Below are 17,880 nucleotides of genomic sequence, written 5' to 3' on the forward strand. Positions count from 1 at the left end.
TAAGATGTGAGATTTAATTAAGGATCTCTGAATAGAGTTATGAACCCAACTCCAGGTTTCTACATTTGGAAATTTCCATCATGAAGCATCTCCATTCATCTATCCCTACATACATTGAAATGTATGGTCAGCTGGTTCAAATCTAATCTTACTCAAGGACTTTAAAGGCCTGCTTTATTATTTTAGATAGGAGTTTCTTACATGTCAGTGGTTGCATAAAGAGACTTTACACTGGGCATTAACATTGTAAGATTTAATATGCAGAGAAATGTGGGAAACTATTTTTGCTAGCACTCTGAAATAGGACCTCTCTTTAGATATCATAGAAATGAAAATGAAGTTACTGTTTGTTTGACTGAATTCATGCAGAAGCATGACTGGAGGATGTGGTCAGAAAATTCATTTATACATTCAGGGGCCAGATCCAAATCAGTGTAAATTAGCCACCTCCCATCTGCCTCCTTGTGGTTTACACCTGTGAAGGATGTGACCCACAGTGTTTGAAATACACTCCAGAAATAGGAAGTAAAGATTTGAGGAGAAGCTTCTACTGAGGGGCCTTCTTAGGGCTCCAAAAAATGTAATCATACTAAAGATGTTACCACCACATGACTGCTTTTAATCTGCCCTTTTGAATACTAGTAATGAAGTTAAGGGCTAACTTACTCACTGGTATTTTTTTCTTCTAAGACCTGAATTCCAGGCTTGTTCGGCCTACAATGATGATTCCTCCTCATTTCTGTGGTTCTGGAAGGTGTCAAGTGAAATGAACTGCACAGCAATCCCATTTTATCCTCTGTTGCATACAAATTCTCATTTTACGTTCTTAACGCTTTGCTGGAGTGTTAACTTGAGTATTTGTCCCAAAACCTGTGCAAATGCACATGGAGCTGTAGTGATATCTGTTAGTGTGGTGGGTGAAGCCGTGCCTCTGCCAAGGTCCAGGCTAGCAGCATGCTGGGGACCTGGCTGCTCTGTGCTGTCAGACTCTTATTTTGCAGTACGACTTCTGTTGCCCAAGTTATCCTCCCCTGAATGAGTTGGCATGGGTCAAGTTGATGTTTTTAGCAAGGACAAGCCCATCATCCAGCAGTCTAAAATTCCTGGAAACCTAGGGTATGAGATGCCAGCAGCTGGACTCACAGCGGACGTAGGCACTGCATGGCGGTAGGACAAGGATGGGGAGGACCCATATTGCTAGGCAGTAGCTGGGGACTGTGTCTGGTGGTGCTCCCCTGCCCACTGGACCATTGCATACCTTGCACTCTTGCTCAGCGTTTCAGGTTGGTTTCCTCTCTCAAGGAAGGCAGGAGTCCCAGGCTGGGGAAAATTAATACAAGAAACAGATGCAAACCAGAGGGGTGGGTGGAAGGAGTGGTCACATCCTGTCCCAGTCTCGACAGGACTGTTCATCTCCTGTGACCATTCTCCATCAAGGCACTCGTTGCCAAGCATCAGCGCTGGCACAGAAGGCTCCTGCTGGTAAAGCTGAGCCCCTTCCCACTGCCCTGACAGCAGCAGCACTCGCAGCCTCCTCTGTGGCAGGCCATCCCATGCCTGCCTGTGGTTCAACCGCCTCTGGCTACAGCACACAGCCAGACCTGGGGGACAGCTCAGCCTGCAGGGACTGGTACTGCAGGCTCTGTGGTGTGTGTACAGGAGGGATTTCGGGGTGAAAAGGATATCAGATAGCCTGCTGAGCTCGTGGAAAACTTCTGTCATCCATAAATACTTGGGACTTGATTCCCCCTTCTATGGCTTTGACAACACTGGTGTGATTTAGCATGTCTGTGACTTTGCATGGAAGTCATCTGCTGCCCATGACTGTATACCTTTTGCTCTTCAGATTTGGCCATCCCCCCATCTCTCTAGTGGCTGTTCCTCGAGCAGCCACAGAAAGCCAGGGTGTTTCCTGACTTGGGTCTCCTCTTTGTGTCCTAGCACATGTGGGGACAGCTTACACAGAGTGACGGGCTTAACTTTGTCACGCACCGTTAGTGTGGCAGTCGTGCTGCTGAGAGCCTGGCTGACATCCTCTCTTTGCCTGTTTTCCCAGGTCGTTGCACTGTCATCGTGGAGTCTCTTGAGAGATTCAATCTACTATACACTGTCTGTTGTTGCACTCATTGTGGTAAGTTTTTGAAGGTTATTCTCTGGGAGCCCACATGTCTACTGCCACCTGTAAAGGGAACCTGCTAAGAAATCATAGTCTTGTAGCTAAGATCCTAGCTCCAGGAGACACTGGTTTTCTGCTTGTGGAAAAATGTACTTGTGATCTCCCTGGTTCTGTAGAAAAGCTTGGCCCAAGGGTAGGAGATCAAGGAGTGTCCAGAGCCCAGAGCAATAGCTGGGGAGAAGTGAGGTGCCCCAGTCCCAGCGCAGCCATGGAGTGCAGAGCTGAAACTGCGTGCTGCAGCCCCACTGCCCACTCTGGAGCTGTCGTGGTTTAACCCCAGCCAGCAACTAAGCACCACGCAGCCGCTCACTCACTCCCCCCCATCCAGTGGGATGGGGGAGAAAATCAGGAAAAGTAAAACTCCTGGGTCGAGATAAGAACGATTTAACAGAACAGAAAAGAAGAAACTAATAATGATAATGATAACACTAATAAAATGACAACAGTAGTAATAAAAGGATTGGAATGTACAAATGATGCACAGGGCAATTGCTCACCACCCGTCGACCGACACCCAGCCAGTCCCCGAGCGGTGAATTCCTGCCCTCCCACTTCCCAGTTCCTAAACTAGATGGGACGTCACATGGTATGGAATACACTGTTGGCCAGTTTGGGTCAGGTGCCCTGGCTGGGCATGAGAAGCTGAAAAATCCTTGACTCTAGTCTAAACACTACTGAGCAACAACTGAAAACATCAGTGTTATCAACATTCTTCACATACTGAACTCAAAACATAGCACTGTACCAGCTACTAGGAAGACAGTTAACTACATCCCAGCCGAAACCAGGACAGTATCCACCCCTTATTCTATACCATTGACGTCATGCTCAGTTCCCATACCTTTAGTTACATTATGATCAATCATCACCACCTTTCCATCCCTTTGAGACATATGAACAATGATATATATATATATAAGTATACACACACAGAGATAACAGTTCTTTAGTTCATGGGTTATGTTCATAAAATGTTTGTTGAGTTCATTTAGTTTCTGACTCTGGGCTCCATCTATCACACCAGTCTGTCTGGGCAGGAGGGATGGTGCAAAGTCCTCTCAGTCGGTAGAGCAGAATTGGGCTTCAGTGCGGTGTGACGAGCAGATGACATTTGGCGCAGCAGGAGGATGGTGTGCACCGTTGGATTGTTGCATGCTGGAGTCAGTTCTGGACCCACCTCTACTGCGCTTTGCTCAGTTTTATCACAGTTCTTTCTTGCTTGATTCTTACTATAGTACTATGGATATAGCATATAACAATTATAGTAATGATAACATACAGTAGCAGGGTTATATAGCAACTAATATCATACAGTTTAATTCTGGCTATTTTAACCTAAAATCAAATCCCCTTGAGGCACACATCGGACTTCTCCATCTTTTCGCATCACCCACCAAGTGCACCCAGGCCCTTGAGCAAAAGCAATCCCACGAATGGGTTTACCTTTGCCTGAGGCAGGAGTAACCCAGACTGTTTTCCCTAACATGTTTTTCATGTGCACTACTTTTATTAGTTGAAGTTTCAACAGTGTGTTTTGGTTTGCCTTCATTCTGCACATGCCTGTATACTGTACATATTCTGTAGGTGCAAAGGCCTATTATCTGTCTAATCTCAAACAGAGGATTTGCCTCAACCTGTTTGTACTTTTATTCCCCACACTGCAAGGTCAGCCTTTTCACACCTCATGAAAAATAACTTTTCTACATAATTGTTAACGATGAGCTGCAAAACAAAAAACTTTTTTTTTTTTGCTATGACAGCTTGACAGTACCGTCATACGAAAAAGTGTTCCTAAACAACAAGCTTGGCCACACCCACTAGTTGTAATAAATTACATTGCACAAGCTTAAAGATATCTAGCAGGCATTCTCTTAGTTTACTCCACGGGAAGCACAGATGTGGGCAGCTGCCTGGCTTTTAGCGTCCTGTTGTTTGGATTGGGTCTTTCATTTATTGCATGGTGGCAGACAAAAATCTGTTGAATCTGTCATCAGTTTTTAAATTCCTAAAGCAAGGCAGCTTTTTTTCATGGCTGGTTCATCCTTGTGGCTGTCAGTTGCTTCAGGATGTTGAGAGCCATTCTCTATTGTGTTGTGTCCAGTGCGCCCCTGAAATTCCTAGCTATGTGTCCTATGGAATGAGAAGGTTGTATGACTCATTGAACAGACGTCTCTGTTATCCTTAAGACTTTTCTCCTATACTTTATTTCTGTATAAGCTGTTCTTCATAATTACAGAGCTGCAGCAGTCCTTTTGTTTTGGGAGGGTACCCCATAATATCAGGATACTGTTATTTTTTTCCTAAGCCTCGGGTTAGCTTCTCTCTAGATGTATGCCCACTCTTCTGCTCATCTTACCAGCTGTGAGATTCAAGGTCCTTCAGGCAGCCAGGTGTCCTGGTTTTGGCTGGTTACACCATGACACCAGGGCAGATGGTTTCGGCTGGTTACACTATGACACCAGGGCAGCAGGACTGTGCAACTCCAGGCATTAGTGGAGGCTTGAAGGCATTGCCAGAAGTCTTATTCCCATGTAACAGCACTATGTGACTAACTGTGGCTTGGGAGGTGTGGAGTGTGTCCCACTTCTCTTCGGCATTACTCCACATCAATCATTGCAAATGACTTTTAAACACCTCTTAGAGAAAAACAGAGATAGATGGGAGGAAGGGAAACCATTTTAAATGGTTAAAGATTTAGCTCCCAGCTGATTTACCAACCCCTTTATATGCAATATTGCTCCTCAGTTGATGGCAAATGAAGAGTTTTCCTTTCAGAGTCAAACACTGCTTCAGTTTAAGAAGTTTCTCCTCCCCTTCACTCAACCAGGGACCCCTGGCTTCACAATGGCTTGGGTCTTTCCTATGCTTTTAAGGCAGAATCAAATTTAGGTGGCAGCACATTGTTCTGCAAATACTGACTCTCCAGTCCCCAATGTCTCTGCTGGGAGACAAGCCACAGGCTCCATGCAGACCGTAGCACGACCTGCATGCGGTTCCCCCTATTTTAGAAGGCATGTAAACGCTTTGCCGTGTAGGGATAATTTGCCATATCAGGGCATTGAGACTTTGCTGCAGCTGAAGTATAATCATCTTTCTTGAGGGATGGTACTGCTTGTAGAAGGTTGCTCTCATAGTATTTTAAATAGCGGCTTGAGGTGCCGTATTGTAAGTTGTACTCCACTGGTGTCTTCACTAATCATAAATACACCTGAGGGGAAATAAATACATTCCTGCCAATGTTGAGATTCAGCAGCTTTAAAAAGCTTGATATTCTGCTGGATAAATCAATGTGACTTTGTCTCCTTCCATTTCCACTAGCAAAGGAATTGCAGTGCTGCAGTAATAAATAGCAAAGCAGTATAAACTCACCTGTTTGGTGCTCCAGGCCGTTTGATAAGACTGAGTGAACTCACAGAGATTCGAAGTGGATGAACCTCACCATACTTACCTCACCTTGATTCAGCCCTGTGATTTTTTCCTTTTTTTTTTTTTTAAATCCTTAAAATACTACAATGCTACCTTGTCTTCTTGTAGAGCTTGGCAAAACTGTTACTCTGTTTCCCTTGAAAGGCAAAAGATGCCTGTGTATCTTAACTGGAAGGGACGTGGTCAGAGTCATTAGTGACAGAAGTGGGATGGGTGCTATTTTTAATCACAAAGGTCAATGCACACGCTTTGACGTCCCATCACACCAACACATTGTAAGCTAAAACAGGCCTTGTCAGATTAGATCACGGTGACTGGGAGCTGTAACTTATAACACGCGTAACGTTCTGCGGTCACGTTTTCTTCCAGTAAGCAATGTAACGCTTGCTTGGTGCTGGCTGTCGGGCAGGAGTCGCTCTTTACGGGCTAATACCGCTGAAGGGAAGTGTTTCACTGTGCCTTCAGAGGCTCGTTCCCTTTCCCTCCCTTTTCTCTGGTGCGCTGCCATGGACGCCTTTCCCCGGTGCCAGCATGGCGTTCCCGCCTCTCTGCGCGGCCTGGAGCCGAGAGCGGGCGCAGGTGCTTGGGAAGGGCTCAACGGGAAGCAGGCTCCTGGCCCAGGCTGACGGGGCAGAGCGGGGGCCCAGGCCGTGGGGCCGCAGGGTGCCGTGAAGCTACCCCAGCTCCGACCTCCCAGCGGGGCCCCGTGCTGCCGTGAAGGGCCGGCTCCCTCGGGCACCCCGCTCGCCGGCCGGGCGGCCTGGCTGGCCCTCGGGCCTCCCTGCTGCAGCAGCCGCGGCAGGTGGGTCCTGCGGCAGCGAGGGAGACGTCCGCCTGGGGGGGACGGAGAGGCGGAGACGGAGCGGTGTTGCCAGCAAGGGAGGGTGGCAGCCCCCTCTGCTCGCAGCGGGACTGGCGGCGGCGGAGCGCGGGCCGGGGAAGAGCGCGGGCCGGGGAAGGGCCCGGGCCGGGGAAGGGCCCGGCCGTGGAGCTCTGCGGCCACCTCCTGCCGGTCACCGCCCGACGGCTGCCCCCTCAGACCCTCCCGAAGGCGGGCGCAGCGGGCCGAGCACCCGTCGCCTCTCTGGCATCGCCCTGTTTCTTCCCCGGCACGGAGCGTCTCACGCACGCAGGAGGAGGCGCGTTTCTTGCCCGAGGCGGCTGGCGCAGCGTCGTTAGGAAGGCTGCGGCACCCGCCCGCAGGTGTGCTAAAGCGGCTGTCGCGGCGCTTAAATTTCAGCTCGCGTGGTGACCGTGTGGATCTTAAGGAAGTAATGCCCCGGGCCCGGCTTGTAGCCGGCAAAATTTCACAGCAGCTGTGGCGCTGGCTGTAGCTCTGCACACCGATCGTCCCCTTGCCACCCGAGGACAGGTCAGGGGAAGAGGCCGTGTCTCTGGTGAGAGCAGCCGTGCGGTCCAGAGGCAGGTACAGCCCCTTCTCTGACTCACTTCTGCTTTCCCTGTAACCGCTTCTGCTTCGCTGCTGCAATAGCCCCGGTTACGCAAGGATCCCGTGGTATTTGGGAAGGAGTACCTGCCTGCCTTTACTAGGTGAGAGAAACGAAGGGTTGAAAAGTTCAAAGGCTGGGCAGGAGGGCAGTGCCAAAACAGACCAGAGCTTAATCCCGTTGCCCTGAGCCCTGGGTCACTCTGCCCACTCTGTCCCCCGCTCAGGTGATGAGCTGTTTTCAGCTGTGGTTTCATGTGTAACGTGCCTATTTTTAAACCTTTTCTCCACAGTTTATTTATGATGAAAAAGTCTCCTGGTAAGTATATCCGGCCGTGAATCCCTTTTCTTTTCATTTTTTCTGATTATACCACAAAAGCTGCAATAAGTAGGGTTCATCAGGGAAGGAGGGGAAAGCTAAAAAGCTCTGCAGGACAACTCAGGCAGCAGTTTCCTGCTGCGTGAGAAACCTCAGCACAAGATGGGCTAGAATAACTCATTTTCTGAGCCAGAAAGGAAAGCCTAGGAGAGCGTCACTCAGACTGTCTCCCGATACAGCAGCTGCAGTCGGTGCCCTCTGCCCACCCTGCAGCAGCCCGGGGATGGCGATGTGCTCAGCAGAGGCAGAGACTGCTGCTTGGGTGCCAGTGTGCCAGGAATGTCAGCTGCCTGGGAACAGAAGGGACCACCCAAGCAGTCATAAATAAGTGTGTTCCAATATTTGGATTTTTAATAATTTAATAATTTAAAAACCAAAAGCTCCTACGGCAATATTAAAGAGCAAATGACGGGTTTGAAGGAAGAAAAATATAGATATATGTTAAAATGTATATGTTAATATCCCCATGAATGTACTTAAAGGTACCGTAATAGGTGTGGTAGGTGAGGAGGGCTTCAAACACTTTTAAAAGTGTACTTTCGGTTGTTTTGCTTTCATGGTTTTGTTTTCAGCACCTCTCAGGGCTTGTAGAGTGACAGTGGTAGCTTTGATTTCACTCACAGCCAGTAATATTTAGATTACAAGCACTAGGGGGAGTCAGGCTTTTTGGGTTGCATGTTTTCTTAAACTTGTTCTCACTGCGGGATTTATGTTTAATTTCAGAGAGGGATTTCTGAAACACAGAGTTTTGCAATGGCTTGTTTTTCTTTGTTTTTTTGTTTGTTTGTTTGTTTTTTGTTTTTTTAACTAAAATTGACTTGAGGCCCAATTGTATTTGACTGTGCCCTTCAACTAAAACACATCAATGTGGAAGCCGAGTGTTGAACTGCCAGAAGCAGGGAATGAGATATTGATATGGTTAGTGCAACGTCTCAAAATCCTTAAAGAGAAAATGGCCCATGAGTTTTAGTATATAGCAGTCTGAAAATGGATGACTTCCACAAGGACTAGCAGATTGCCATAGGGAGCTATGCAGAATACAGCATTTTGGTCAATGAAAAAGATTACCTAGAAACAAGTTCTAAAAGTGATATTCTATTTTGTTTTCATGCAAATTTCATTAGTTTGACTCAGAAACAGTGGAGAAAAAAAATAAGAATATCTAATCAGCAGTTTAAACTGCTGCCTGCTATACATTCTCAGTGGTTATGCAGCAGCGGTAGCGAAAGAGCAGCTGCCCCTTGTTCAGGTCATCTCGGCATAATCAGTGTGCTTTAGCATGCCTCAGAAAGCCCAACGTCCTGCTTTAGACCCATGCAGGCAGAGCAGGATGACTGCTCCCTTCCCTCTGCTGCAGCCTCCACAGGTATTGTCCTTACAGAAGTGTCGATATTCCTTGGGTGCACGATTTGTTCACTGAACTTCAGGGTTTAGTCATTTGTTCTTAGCTGTCAGGTTGATTTGTCCAAGTAAAACCAGAGCAGAAGTCAAGAAAACAAAGGAGGCATCACACATGGGCATGTGAGCCATTTCTTTACATATCCCCTTTTCTAGAGGTGTCTTAAGACAGCCCAAGAGGGTCAAGCCTTTCCACAAGTTTGTGGTGTGACAGATGGGGGAATGGCTGAACTTGGGCAGCTGTCTGCTGTGCCCTGCTCTAATGTGTTTTCTGTGTCGCTCTTGTTTGCAGGTGGGAGTCCTTAGTCTTAGTGCTGATGTATGTCATCTACATCGTTATCATGAAGTAAGTCAAATGCGCCTTCGGCTTGTTTAGCTTGTAAGGCTTCCTGCTCCAGTACTTTTCCAGAGGTTGCAAAGGTAATTGAAGAGAGCTGCAGGCTGTGGGCAGGGCTTCCATTGCATGGCCCAGCTTGCACGCCAGCAGCACCTCCCATAGCAGGGGTTAAAGCACTTTGCCCTGTCGTCTCCCTGTCTGTAATTTGTCCTGATGAGGCAGGAAGGGGCTGCCTATCCCCTTAGTACAGATCCGAGGATCAGATGTGTAAAGGTGGATGGTGTTTTACGGATCTCACCCTGTGTGTGCTGACTAAGGCTAATGCAGCAAGTCCACGGCAGAGCAGAGAATCGAATGTGTCTCTTGAGTCCCACCAGACCAGTCTCTTCTGACTTTGCTTTAGCATCCCTACTCAGAAACAAACACATGGGAGATTTCAGTCTACTTTTTATGGGTGCAAAACTCCACAGCAATTTGTTCTTGCTTGCTTGGAGACCCCTGATAAAACTATAGCACAATCAGCATGGATTTTCTGAGCATCTGACCTGTGTAACTTCTTTCACACAAGTTCATACTAGCAAAACTAGTCTGTTCTGTTCTTTGGTTCCCCTCCTCCTGCCTTGTTTTTAAAAGCCAGTGGAAAGGAAACCCAGATTTAAACTGGAACATTCAACAAAACCTACCAGCTGCCAAGCACACCAGTGGTCTTGTCTCAACAAGTAAGAGTAGAGATTTGTTTTGAAATTATGAATAGAGTAAATATTGTGAGAGCAATTCTCAGTGAGAACAGCAAAACACTCAGGCTGGGTTGAAGGGAACATAAGTCAGAATTCATCTCACTTCTAATAATTAGAAACTTTGTCTTAAACATGGAGGGTAGCTTCACCCTTGCAACAATTAACTGACCAGCAAAACAGACAGTTGTAATGTCTGAATCTAGAATAGATATTTTTTTCTGAAAGCAATGCTGTAGTGTGAACAGGTGTTTCAGACCTGTTTGGATATAGCCAGGGAGATTGTCGGCCTGGTTAGGGACCTTGGCCAGGTGTTCACAGTGGTCTACCCTTGCCTTTGAGTATCATGGTGAGATCCTCGGCTCATATTTTTGTCAGCTCCTGGCTACTCCAAACAAAATAAGAAACAAAGAATATTTCTCCCCCCCCTCCCAAGTTGGAACAGAATTTAGCATATGGTGTTGTGTTTCTGTGGTAGGTCTTCACAGGTAAAACAACACTCATGCTCAGGTGTGATTACGTGGTAAAAAAATAAATTTGGATGATGACAAGTAATCATTATTTGCTATGCAGTGTATTAATTGCACATAATACATGTCATTCAAGAGTCATGTCCTGTATCTATTGTAGCCTTCTGTCTATGGAGAGATTGCATTGTATACAGTTTAGTTAGAGTGCTGGCATACTGTGGCTAGATTTCCTTAAAACCAGAGTGGTTTTCTTCCCTCCCGTAATTGGACCGCACAGGATATGAGTCTGGGAAAGGAAGACTGTCAAGAAATCCACGTGGAAGGAGCAAAGGTACATCTAGAATTTGTTTCATTTGTGCAGGTACAACTCAACCATACATCACTGCTTTGAAAGGAAGACAAAAAACTCTGCAAATATGGTGAATGGTTTAGCAAGTAACACGGAAATGGATGATAACAGCAACTGCGATGCCACAGTGGTGTTACTAAAGAAAGGTAACTGTTCCAGTAAGTCACCCTGCTTGCTTGCATCATTCTGAATGTTTAAAAGTTTGTCTGTTAGTCATACAGTGTGGCCTGCTTCTGCCTATCAGCGATGAAATAGGCGCAGAGGTGGTCCTTTTGTAACTCCCCTGCCAGATGGCCATGGTTCCTGTGCCTGGGGGCACGGTGTGGTGACCCCAGCTACTGCGTCCTTTGCTGCTGGAGGCAGTTCAGGCCTCCTCTGGGTAGTTATTGCTGCTGGACAAGTGTCTGGCTGAAAGGACTCCTCCAGCTTCAAGGCTGACTTGCCCAGGAGCTACTTATTTAGACCGTTACAGCCATGCCATTGTAAGTCCTCCTGTGGGCGCTGTTATTCTGCACTTAAGATGCCCATTTACATCTAGTACCGCCAGTTAAATTTAACTCCATTCCAAAGTGACAGAAACTGGGCAGGGAGAAAGGCCCTACTTATACTAGTGTACACTTCCCCCCGGTTAAGGGAGGGTGGGGACTCTGTGTTGGTCTTGGTAGCATGATCATACTGCACATGCTGTCTTGAATGTGCACAACTTTTCCATGTAAACTTTAAGTGGATTTCACTTTGGCTGAAATCTACTCCTGCTTGACTTTAGTTATGATCATGTATAAAAATGTTTGTATTTCTTCAGATTAAAAAAAATTCACCCACTCCATAGCTCAGCAGCAGTAGCTCGATGTGTGCATTTGCAAGCATGTGCTAAACTGTATTTACAGAAGATAGGGTTTTTTTTATCTTTGCAACAGTCAACAAGCATGTGCAGTAACTGCTTGGGATTTATATGCACATATCCTCAGGAATAACACCTGCCCCTGTCCAGTCACTGGTTTAACTTGAGAAGGAGCTCTAGAGCTCTAGCTTGTCTAAAGCAGTCCTGGTCTCTGACTACAGAGGGGCTGCCCTTTTTTTTTTTTTTTCTGGACTAAAAAAAAATATTTAACAAAAATAGGTCTCTCTCTTCCTGCAAACAGTAATTGAAAGACATAGTCTTTATACAGTACACAACTAAACATGAAATGTAGAGGGGTTGGTTTGCTGACATCAAACCCTTTGAGTCTACCAAAGGCCAGCTATCGTGTTACTGCCTTATTGCTGAGGGAAGGCTTTTGTTAGTGCTGTGCACTCTGCTTTGGGGAAGCTGCTTTCATGGGAACAGCTCTGTAGCCTGGGGCTCAACAGCAAAACTGTGCCGGCAACATGACTACACTCTGTACCAGTAAAGCTAGACTGGTAAAACTTGGTAAGCATAAACTTGGGCCTTAGTCATCTAGGTTTACCCGGTGGCCTCAGCGTTACGCACCAATGAGGCAGTTTTGGTTCTGGGATTTGGTTGAAATCTCCCCAGAATGCATCTTCGCATGACACTGCTCAGCTGCTGGTAATTTTTTGTTTTGGACGCTTGTGGTTACTCAAACTGGCTGAGGAAGGAAGACGAAAGGATTGCTTCATTTTCTTGCAGATTGTTCCTGTATTTACTTGGCACTGGGCCACTGGAAGCCCAGACAGACAAGTGGTGCTGCTGTGCACATCAGCCAGTAGCATGGGGTCACAAACAGCACCCATTGCAACAGGTTGCCTGAGGGTTTCAGACACTACTGTTTGCTTTCTGAGGGCTTTTCTGCACAGAGGACCAAAAAGAATCAAACAGGAGGATTTCTGGGCAGTTCCCCCAAGTGCCATGCAGGAAATGCCAGCATGGAAAAAGTCACAAGGAAAAGCTGTCTGGCTGCTCTGGTTTTTTTGAATATGGATGACCCCACTTGTCTACCCCAATCCATGGAAACCTTCTCAGTCAAAAAAAAAAAGTGACACTAAGGCCAAGGAGATGCTCTTCTGTAAGACTAACAGTGGTGGTAATAAATAGTAATGCCATGAAACATTTGCCAGTGTTCAGCACTGATTTTAATAAACCAAAGCAGAGATGTGTTGGGAAAGACCTCAGGTTTCCCTGCTGCCAGGTCCCAGTCCTGGCCCAGAGTTCACAGCTCGAGGTAGCATCCAGGCACAGAAGGGATGGATGCTGGCACTGTGGCACCCCAGAGGTAATGGGCACTGGCACTGTGCCCCAGCTGGAGCGTGATTCAGGTACCTGCCCCTGTCTCCTTGTTCCTTTGCTCCTGCACTGTGGGTCACACCCCACGGACTGGCACATGCGCTTGCTGCCAGGTTTGATAGCACTTCCCAGCCATGAGCTGCGAGTCCAGGATGCAGGAACCTGCTTTTCATTTGCATTGGTACCCTGCAGGAACACAGTGACTATTTCCTCACCCCTGTCTACGGTTAATGGTGGGTGAGGCCGATATCCTCACAGAAGTGCAGATTATAATAGTGGAATTAATGCAGCTTTACTGCAGCACCATTTCTACCTTGGTGGAACAGCTTCTGCGGAAGCAGTCATCTGCCTAACACAGGCCTATGGTGGGCTATACAGAGCAGATTTAATTCTCCGTAATGAGTAAGGGTGGAGATACCATGTTGGCAATTTACTTAAGGACAGAAATGTAGGACGTGTAAAGACAGAAATTAAGGACAGAGGCGGCATATTTTGAATGGTGGTAGCTGAAGGAATGGTTCTTACAAAGGACTTCTGGAACCTGCGGGTTTATTCTTCCAAGAGCCACGTAGGGCAGAGGGAGAAACTGCTGGAAGAAGACTTCAATTTCTCTTTGTTCCTTGGCTTCAGGAAATTTCCACCGTAAAGCCTCAGTGATCATGGTGGATGAGCTGCTGTCTGCCTACCCACACCAGCTTTCATTTTCTGAGGCTGGGCTCCGGATCATGATAACCAGCCACTTCCCTCCCAAAACACGTCTCTCCATGGCCAGCCGCATGTTAATCAATGAGGTATGTCTTTCATCTCCCCATGCCTCCCCCTCTCCTTCTGAATTTGCCTTTTTCTGTAGCAGTGTTTGAGTCGAAATGGAACTGTTGTGCTTCTTCTGGATTCCTGATAGCATTTTCCCAGATTTTATCCTTCTGTCACTGACTTTACTAAATCGTCCCTTGTTATCTGTCCCCATGGAGATTTTAGCAAAGAGAGTTTCAAGTCATTATGTGGTTCTGTTACCTGTAGCTGTTGCTCACAGGAGGTGCCCCCTGCATTGATTGGACATTAATATCGCTTGCACTTACTTAATAACACGGTACTCCGCAGAGTCTGCACTTAGTCTGGCCCTGGTCTTGGAGTACTCCTGGAGTCAATTCTACAGCCACTGGTCCTCCTCTTATAAAAGTTGTATATGTGAGATTTATCTAGTCATCTGCAAGCAAGCATTGCATTATACCTGATCAAAATTAATCCCTTTTGCTTTTAAAGCCAAACTTTTAAAGAACTCTGGACATCCTCTGTTCCTCCCTTTCTCTTTAAAAAATTAAATTTAAAAAAATCTGTCTTTCAGCAAGAATTTGTGCCTATGTTTACAGAGACAAAGGCTGATCAACAGCAGGACTTACACCAATGGTGAGTCAGAAGTAGCAATCAAAATACCTATCAAGCACGTGGTTGAGAATGGAACGGGCCCCAGCAACTCCACCGAGCGGGGTGTGAATGGCACACGGCGAGATGAAGACATGGCTGAGGCTGGGAATGAGACAGAGAACGAGAATGAGGATAACGAGAACAATGAAAACGATGAGGAAGAGGAAGATGATGATGATGATGATGATGACCATGAAGGGCCATACACACCTTTTGACCTACCCAGTAAGAAGCTCCTGGGTTTGTGTTGTTCCAGAAAGCAAAACTCAGTTTGGGTGTGCCAGAAAGCATCGCAAACACGTGTTGAGGTAGAAGTGTCTCTGAGAGCTCCCATCAGCCTGTGCCTTGCAGTGTAGTTCCTGGTCACGGCTAAAAGGTGGGAAGAACTGGGAAGCAGCAGGAACTTCTCAGGATGCAGACTCCTGGGCTTGGACACACCTCTGCTGCAGCTCATACATTGGCCCGGAGCTGATGTTGCAGTCAGAGGGGAGAGGCAGCAATCTCCGTGGGGTTGTTCCTGCCCCCAAAACCTGGGTCACCCTCTTGGAGAGACCCACCTCTCTCTGCTGACTGTGGAGGAAGCTGAGGATGGTGGAGCCGCTGGCAGGGTGCCTGAACGCAGGTCAGATGCACCTGCATCTAGGCCTTACTTTTGCTGGGAAATGAGGTGCGCTTTTACCTCAGTGGTAAGGTGTAGTGCTAGCGGAGACAAGGCAGTGGTGGCGCTGATGTGGAGCGGAGACAAAAGAAGGTCCTGGGCACCTCTGCTTCCTGATTTTAACTAGGCACGGCCACAGTGCCTTCTCACTCTTTCTGGAGAGCTTAGAAAGTTAGAACAGCTTTGTGACCTGTGAAAAACCACATGTGCCTCAGGTTGCTGAGTGCTGCGCCTGCAGGATGGAGATCTCCTTTTTGCCAAGTCCCTCTTACCTCATCAGGGCTCTAGTCCTGGGATAATTATAACGTATCCCTGCCCTACCTTTGACTCACAGTTGCCACAGCTGGCAAGATCTGCTGGGCTGCTGGCCAAATCTGCTGTGTTGCAGACAAGCCAGAATACTGTAGGGTCTGGTCCTGCCCTTTACACGTGAGAGATGTTTTTGGGAACTCCTGTTCAGATCTCCTTACTCAAACAGTGTAGCTGTAGTTTGAGTAAGGAAAAAAAGTGAGCCCTGAAGAGAGTAATTTAGATGTCTTATGGACCATGACACTAGCTTCGTAGTATGGGAAAGGTCAGCATGGACTTCTGGAGATCTCTGGTTCAAACCCCTGCTCAGAGCAGGTTGCCCAAGGTTGTGTCCAGTTGAGTTTTGATTATCTATAAGGATGGAGATCTCACAGTCTTTTGGGGTACCTGTTCCAGTGTTTGACCACCCTCATAGGAGGAAAAAAAAAAGAAAATGCACAACTTATGGTAGCACCTATTCTCAATTTCCCTTATTGCAAGTTGAGTCCATTGGCTCTTATAATTTCCTTGTGCATTTCTATGAAGGGCCTGGCTCCATCTTTCCTATACCCTCCTCTTAGGTGGTTGAAGATGGATCATATCTCTTTCTAGAACTTGCTTTTTGTATGGTACCTGTAAGAACTTGACCCAGGGAGGGTAGCAGGTGTGCTCTGACCCATTACTTAACAAACTCTCAGGGAGGCACTTCATACTCCTTCCCTGTGCCCCTCTCTGCCCTCCCATTTCTGCCATCACACCGCGATCTTCTGAACAAAGAATGTCTTGTCATTGTCTTGTTTGGATAGCAGTTAGGTTGAGGTGCCCCTGGCATCTTGCTTGTTAATATTAACAAAATAATAACATTTTGGACTAAAGCAGACTAGAATTGTGATTGTTTCCCTTTTTTTGTTTTACAGCTGGCAAGATAGAAATTCTGAAGTGGCTCTTCACATGGCCATTGAGTTTTGTCCTGTACTTCACAGTGCCCAATTGTAACAAACCCCACTTGGAAAAATGGTTTATGGTTACCTTTGCTTCCTCTACCCTCTGGATTGCAGCTTTCTCCTACATGATGGTGTGGATGGTACGTACCAACTAAAGCAGAAACCGCAGCCTGGGAGAGGCAACAGAAGTGGCTTTTGTCAGCTTAGAGAAATGTGTAGAAAGTTCTACCTACCTGAATTTTTAGATGAGAAACCTTAAGTCTGCTTCCATTTCTATTAGACCTGTCCACACTCAGAAAGAAAGTTAGGGGCCAGTAGCCATGGCCTTTGAACTTGATTCAGGGCTGGAATTTCACCCAGATTCTTTAATATGGGAAAAAATTACACTTGCACCAATTTAACACCTCCTTGTTGTGCAGGGCAGTGTAAAGAGGCCCTGATGCTAGTAAGAATCTGGCCTCAACAGCTTTTCCTTTTCTTGGAGCAAGCAAGCTTGAGAGACAGAGTTGTGAATGATAACACTTTGAACTCAGCGTGAACAAAAGCCAGATTCTTGCACAACTACTCTAGTCAACAGGAACTTAATTCTACCTCATTATCCTAAAGGTAGAAGGGGATAAATAAAAACACAAGGAAATCCAAGCATAGTTGGCCTGTTCACAGGGGAGTTTTGTGCACTGGCTGGGTCATTGAGCCTGTTAGCTTGCTGCAGACCTCATTACATGATATGCTTCTCTTTAAAGAAAGCGTGAGTTTGCACTGAGCAATAAACTCTGTCTCACAGCATCTTGCAGAACTGGGCCAAGCTGGTCTGTGATTTTAATTCTTATAAACAGCTTGACAGTTTATTTCCTCTCCTTAGGTGACAATCATTGGCTACACACTGGGAATTCCAGATGTGATCATGGGCATCACTTTCTTGGCAGCTGGAACCAGTGTGCCAGACTGCATGGCAAGCCTTATTGTGGCAAGGCAAGGTAGGTTCATCACAGAGATGTTGTACTGCTATGGAGGTGTTTCCTTGTGTACTCTTCCTCTCTAGGTAGCGGAGGTGTATCCAGAATGTGAAAACATACAGAGCCCTTTTCCTGAGGCTGAAATTTAAAACAAGAACAAAGAAGGAAATTAATTATGTTGCTATTGCAAAGCAGCTAACAGGTTCTTAATGACAGTCTGGAACAAGTTTTGGCACTATTGTTAACTTCAAGCCTTCCCCAAAAGTCACAACGTTTTTCTTAATTTAAATATCGGTGGTATAGAATTGTTTAGAACATAGCATAAGGGTCTTTCAGGTCACTTTCCAGCTTTTCTCCGCAGTCATAAGGTCTGGAAGATACTACTGTTTTTAAGGAAAACTTTTTTTTCTCCCCCTTGTGACTCCAGCAACAGGTGTTTTAAGAGAAAAAGAAAGTTGTCGGTACTGCTTTGGGTAACAAACCCAGTGGCTCTTCATTGAAACAGCCGGCTACTTAATAGACTACCCGAAGACCTAATCTAATCAGTCCAGTATAGAAACTCATGTGTCATGGTTACAGTAAAGCATCGACAGCCCCACTGAGCATGGCAACAGAGTGCCAGCAGGTCACAGCCAGCACAGCCAGTGGCCAGGGTCCCCACAGCAGCGG

General features: G+C 46.6%; 1 protein-coding gene across 1 annotated transcript in view; it reads left to right on the forward strand.

Annotated features, from left to right (window-relative positions):
• Positions 1-17,880, forward strand: part of SLC24A3 (solute carrier family 24 (sodium/potassium/calcium exchanger), member 3) — a 262,150-nt gene that overhangs the window by 227,811 nt on the left and 16,459 nt on the right. The window contains exons 7-14 of the mRNA XM_010575076.1: positions 2,057-2,131; positions 7,343-7,368; positions 9,119-9,172; positions 10,729-10,862; positions 13,571-13,731; positions 14,311-14,590; positions 16,229-16,395; positions 17,118-17,232. Of these exons, the coding sequence (XP_010573378.1) occupies positions 2,057-2,131; positions 7,343-7,368; positions 9,119-9,172; positions 10,729-10,862; positions 13,571-13,731; positions 14,311-14,590; positions 16,229-16,395; positions 17,118-17,232 (1,012 nt within the window). The remainder of the gene's footprint in view (positions 1-2,056; positions 2,132-7,342; positions 7,369-9,118; positions 9,173-10,728; positions 10,863-13,570; positions 13,732-14,310; positions 14,591-16,228; positions 16,396-17,117; positions 17,233-17,880) is intronic.

The sequence above is a fragment of the Haliaeetus leucocephalus genome, unplaced genomic scaffold (assembly GCF_000737465.1).
Source record: "Haliaeetus leucocephalus isolate CR32 unplaced genomic scaffold, Haliaeetus_leucocephalus-4.0 Scaffold450, whole genome shotgun sequence".
NCBI classification, from domain to species: Eukaryota; Metazoa; Chordata; class Aves; order Accipitriformes; family Accipitridae; genus Haliaeetus; species Haliaeetus leucocephalus.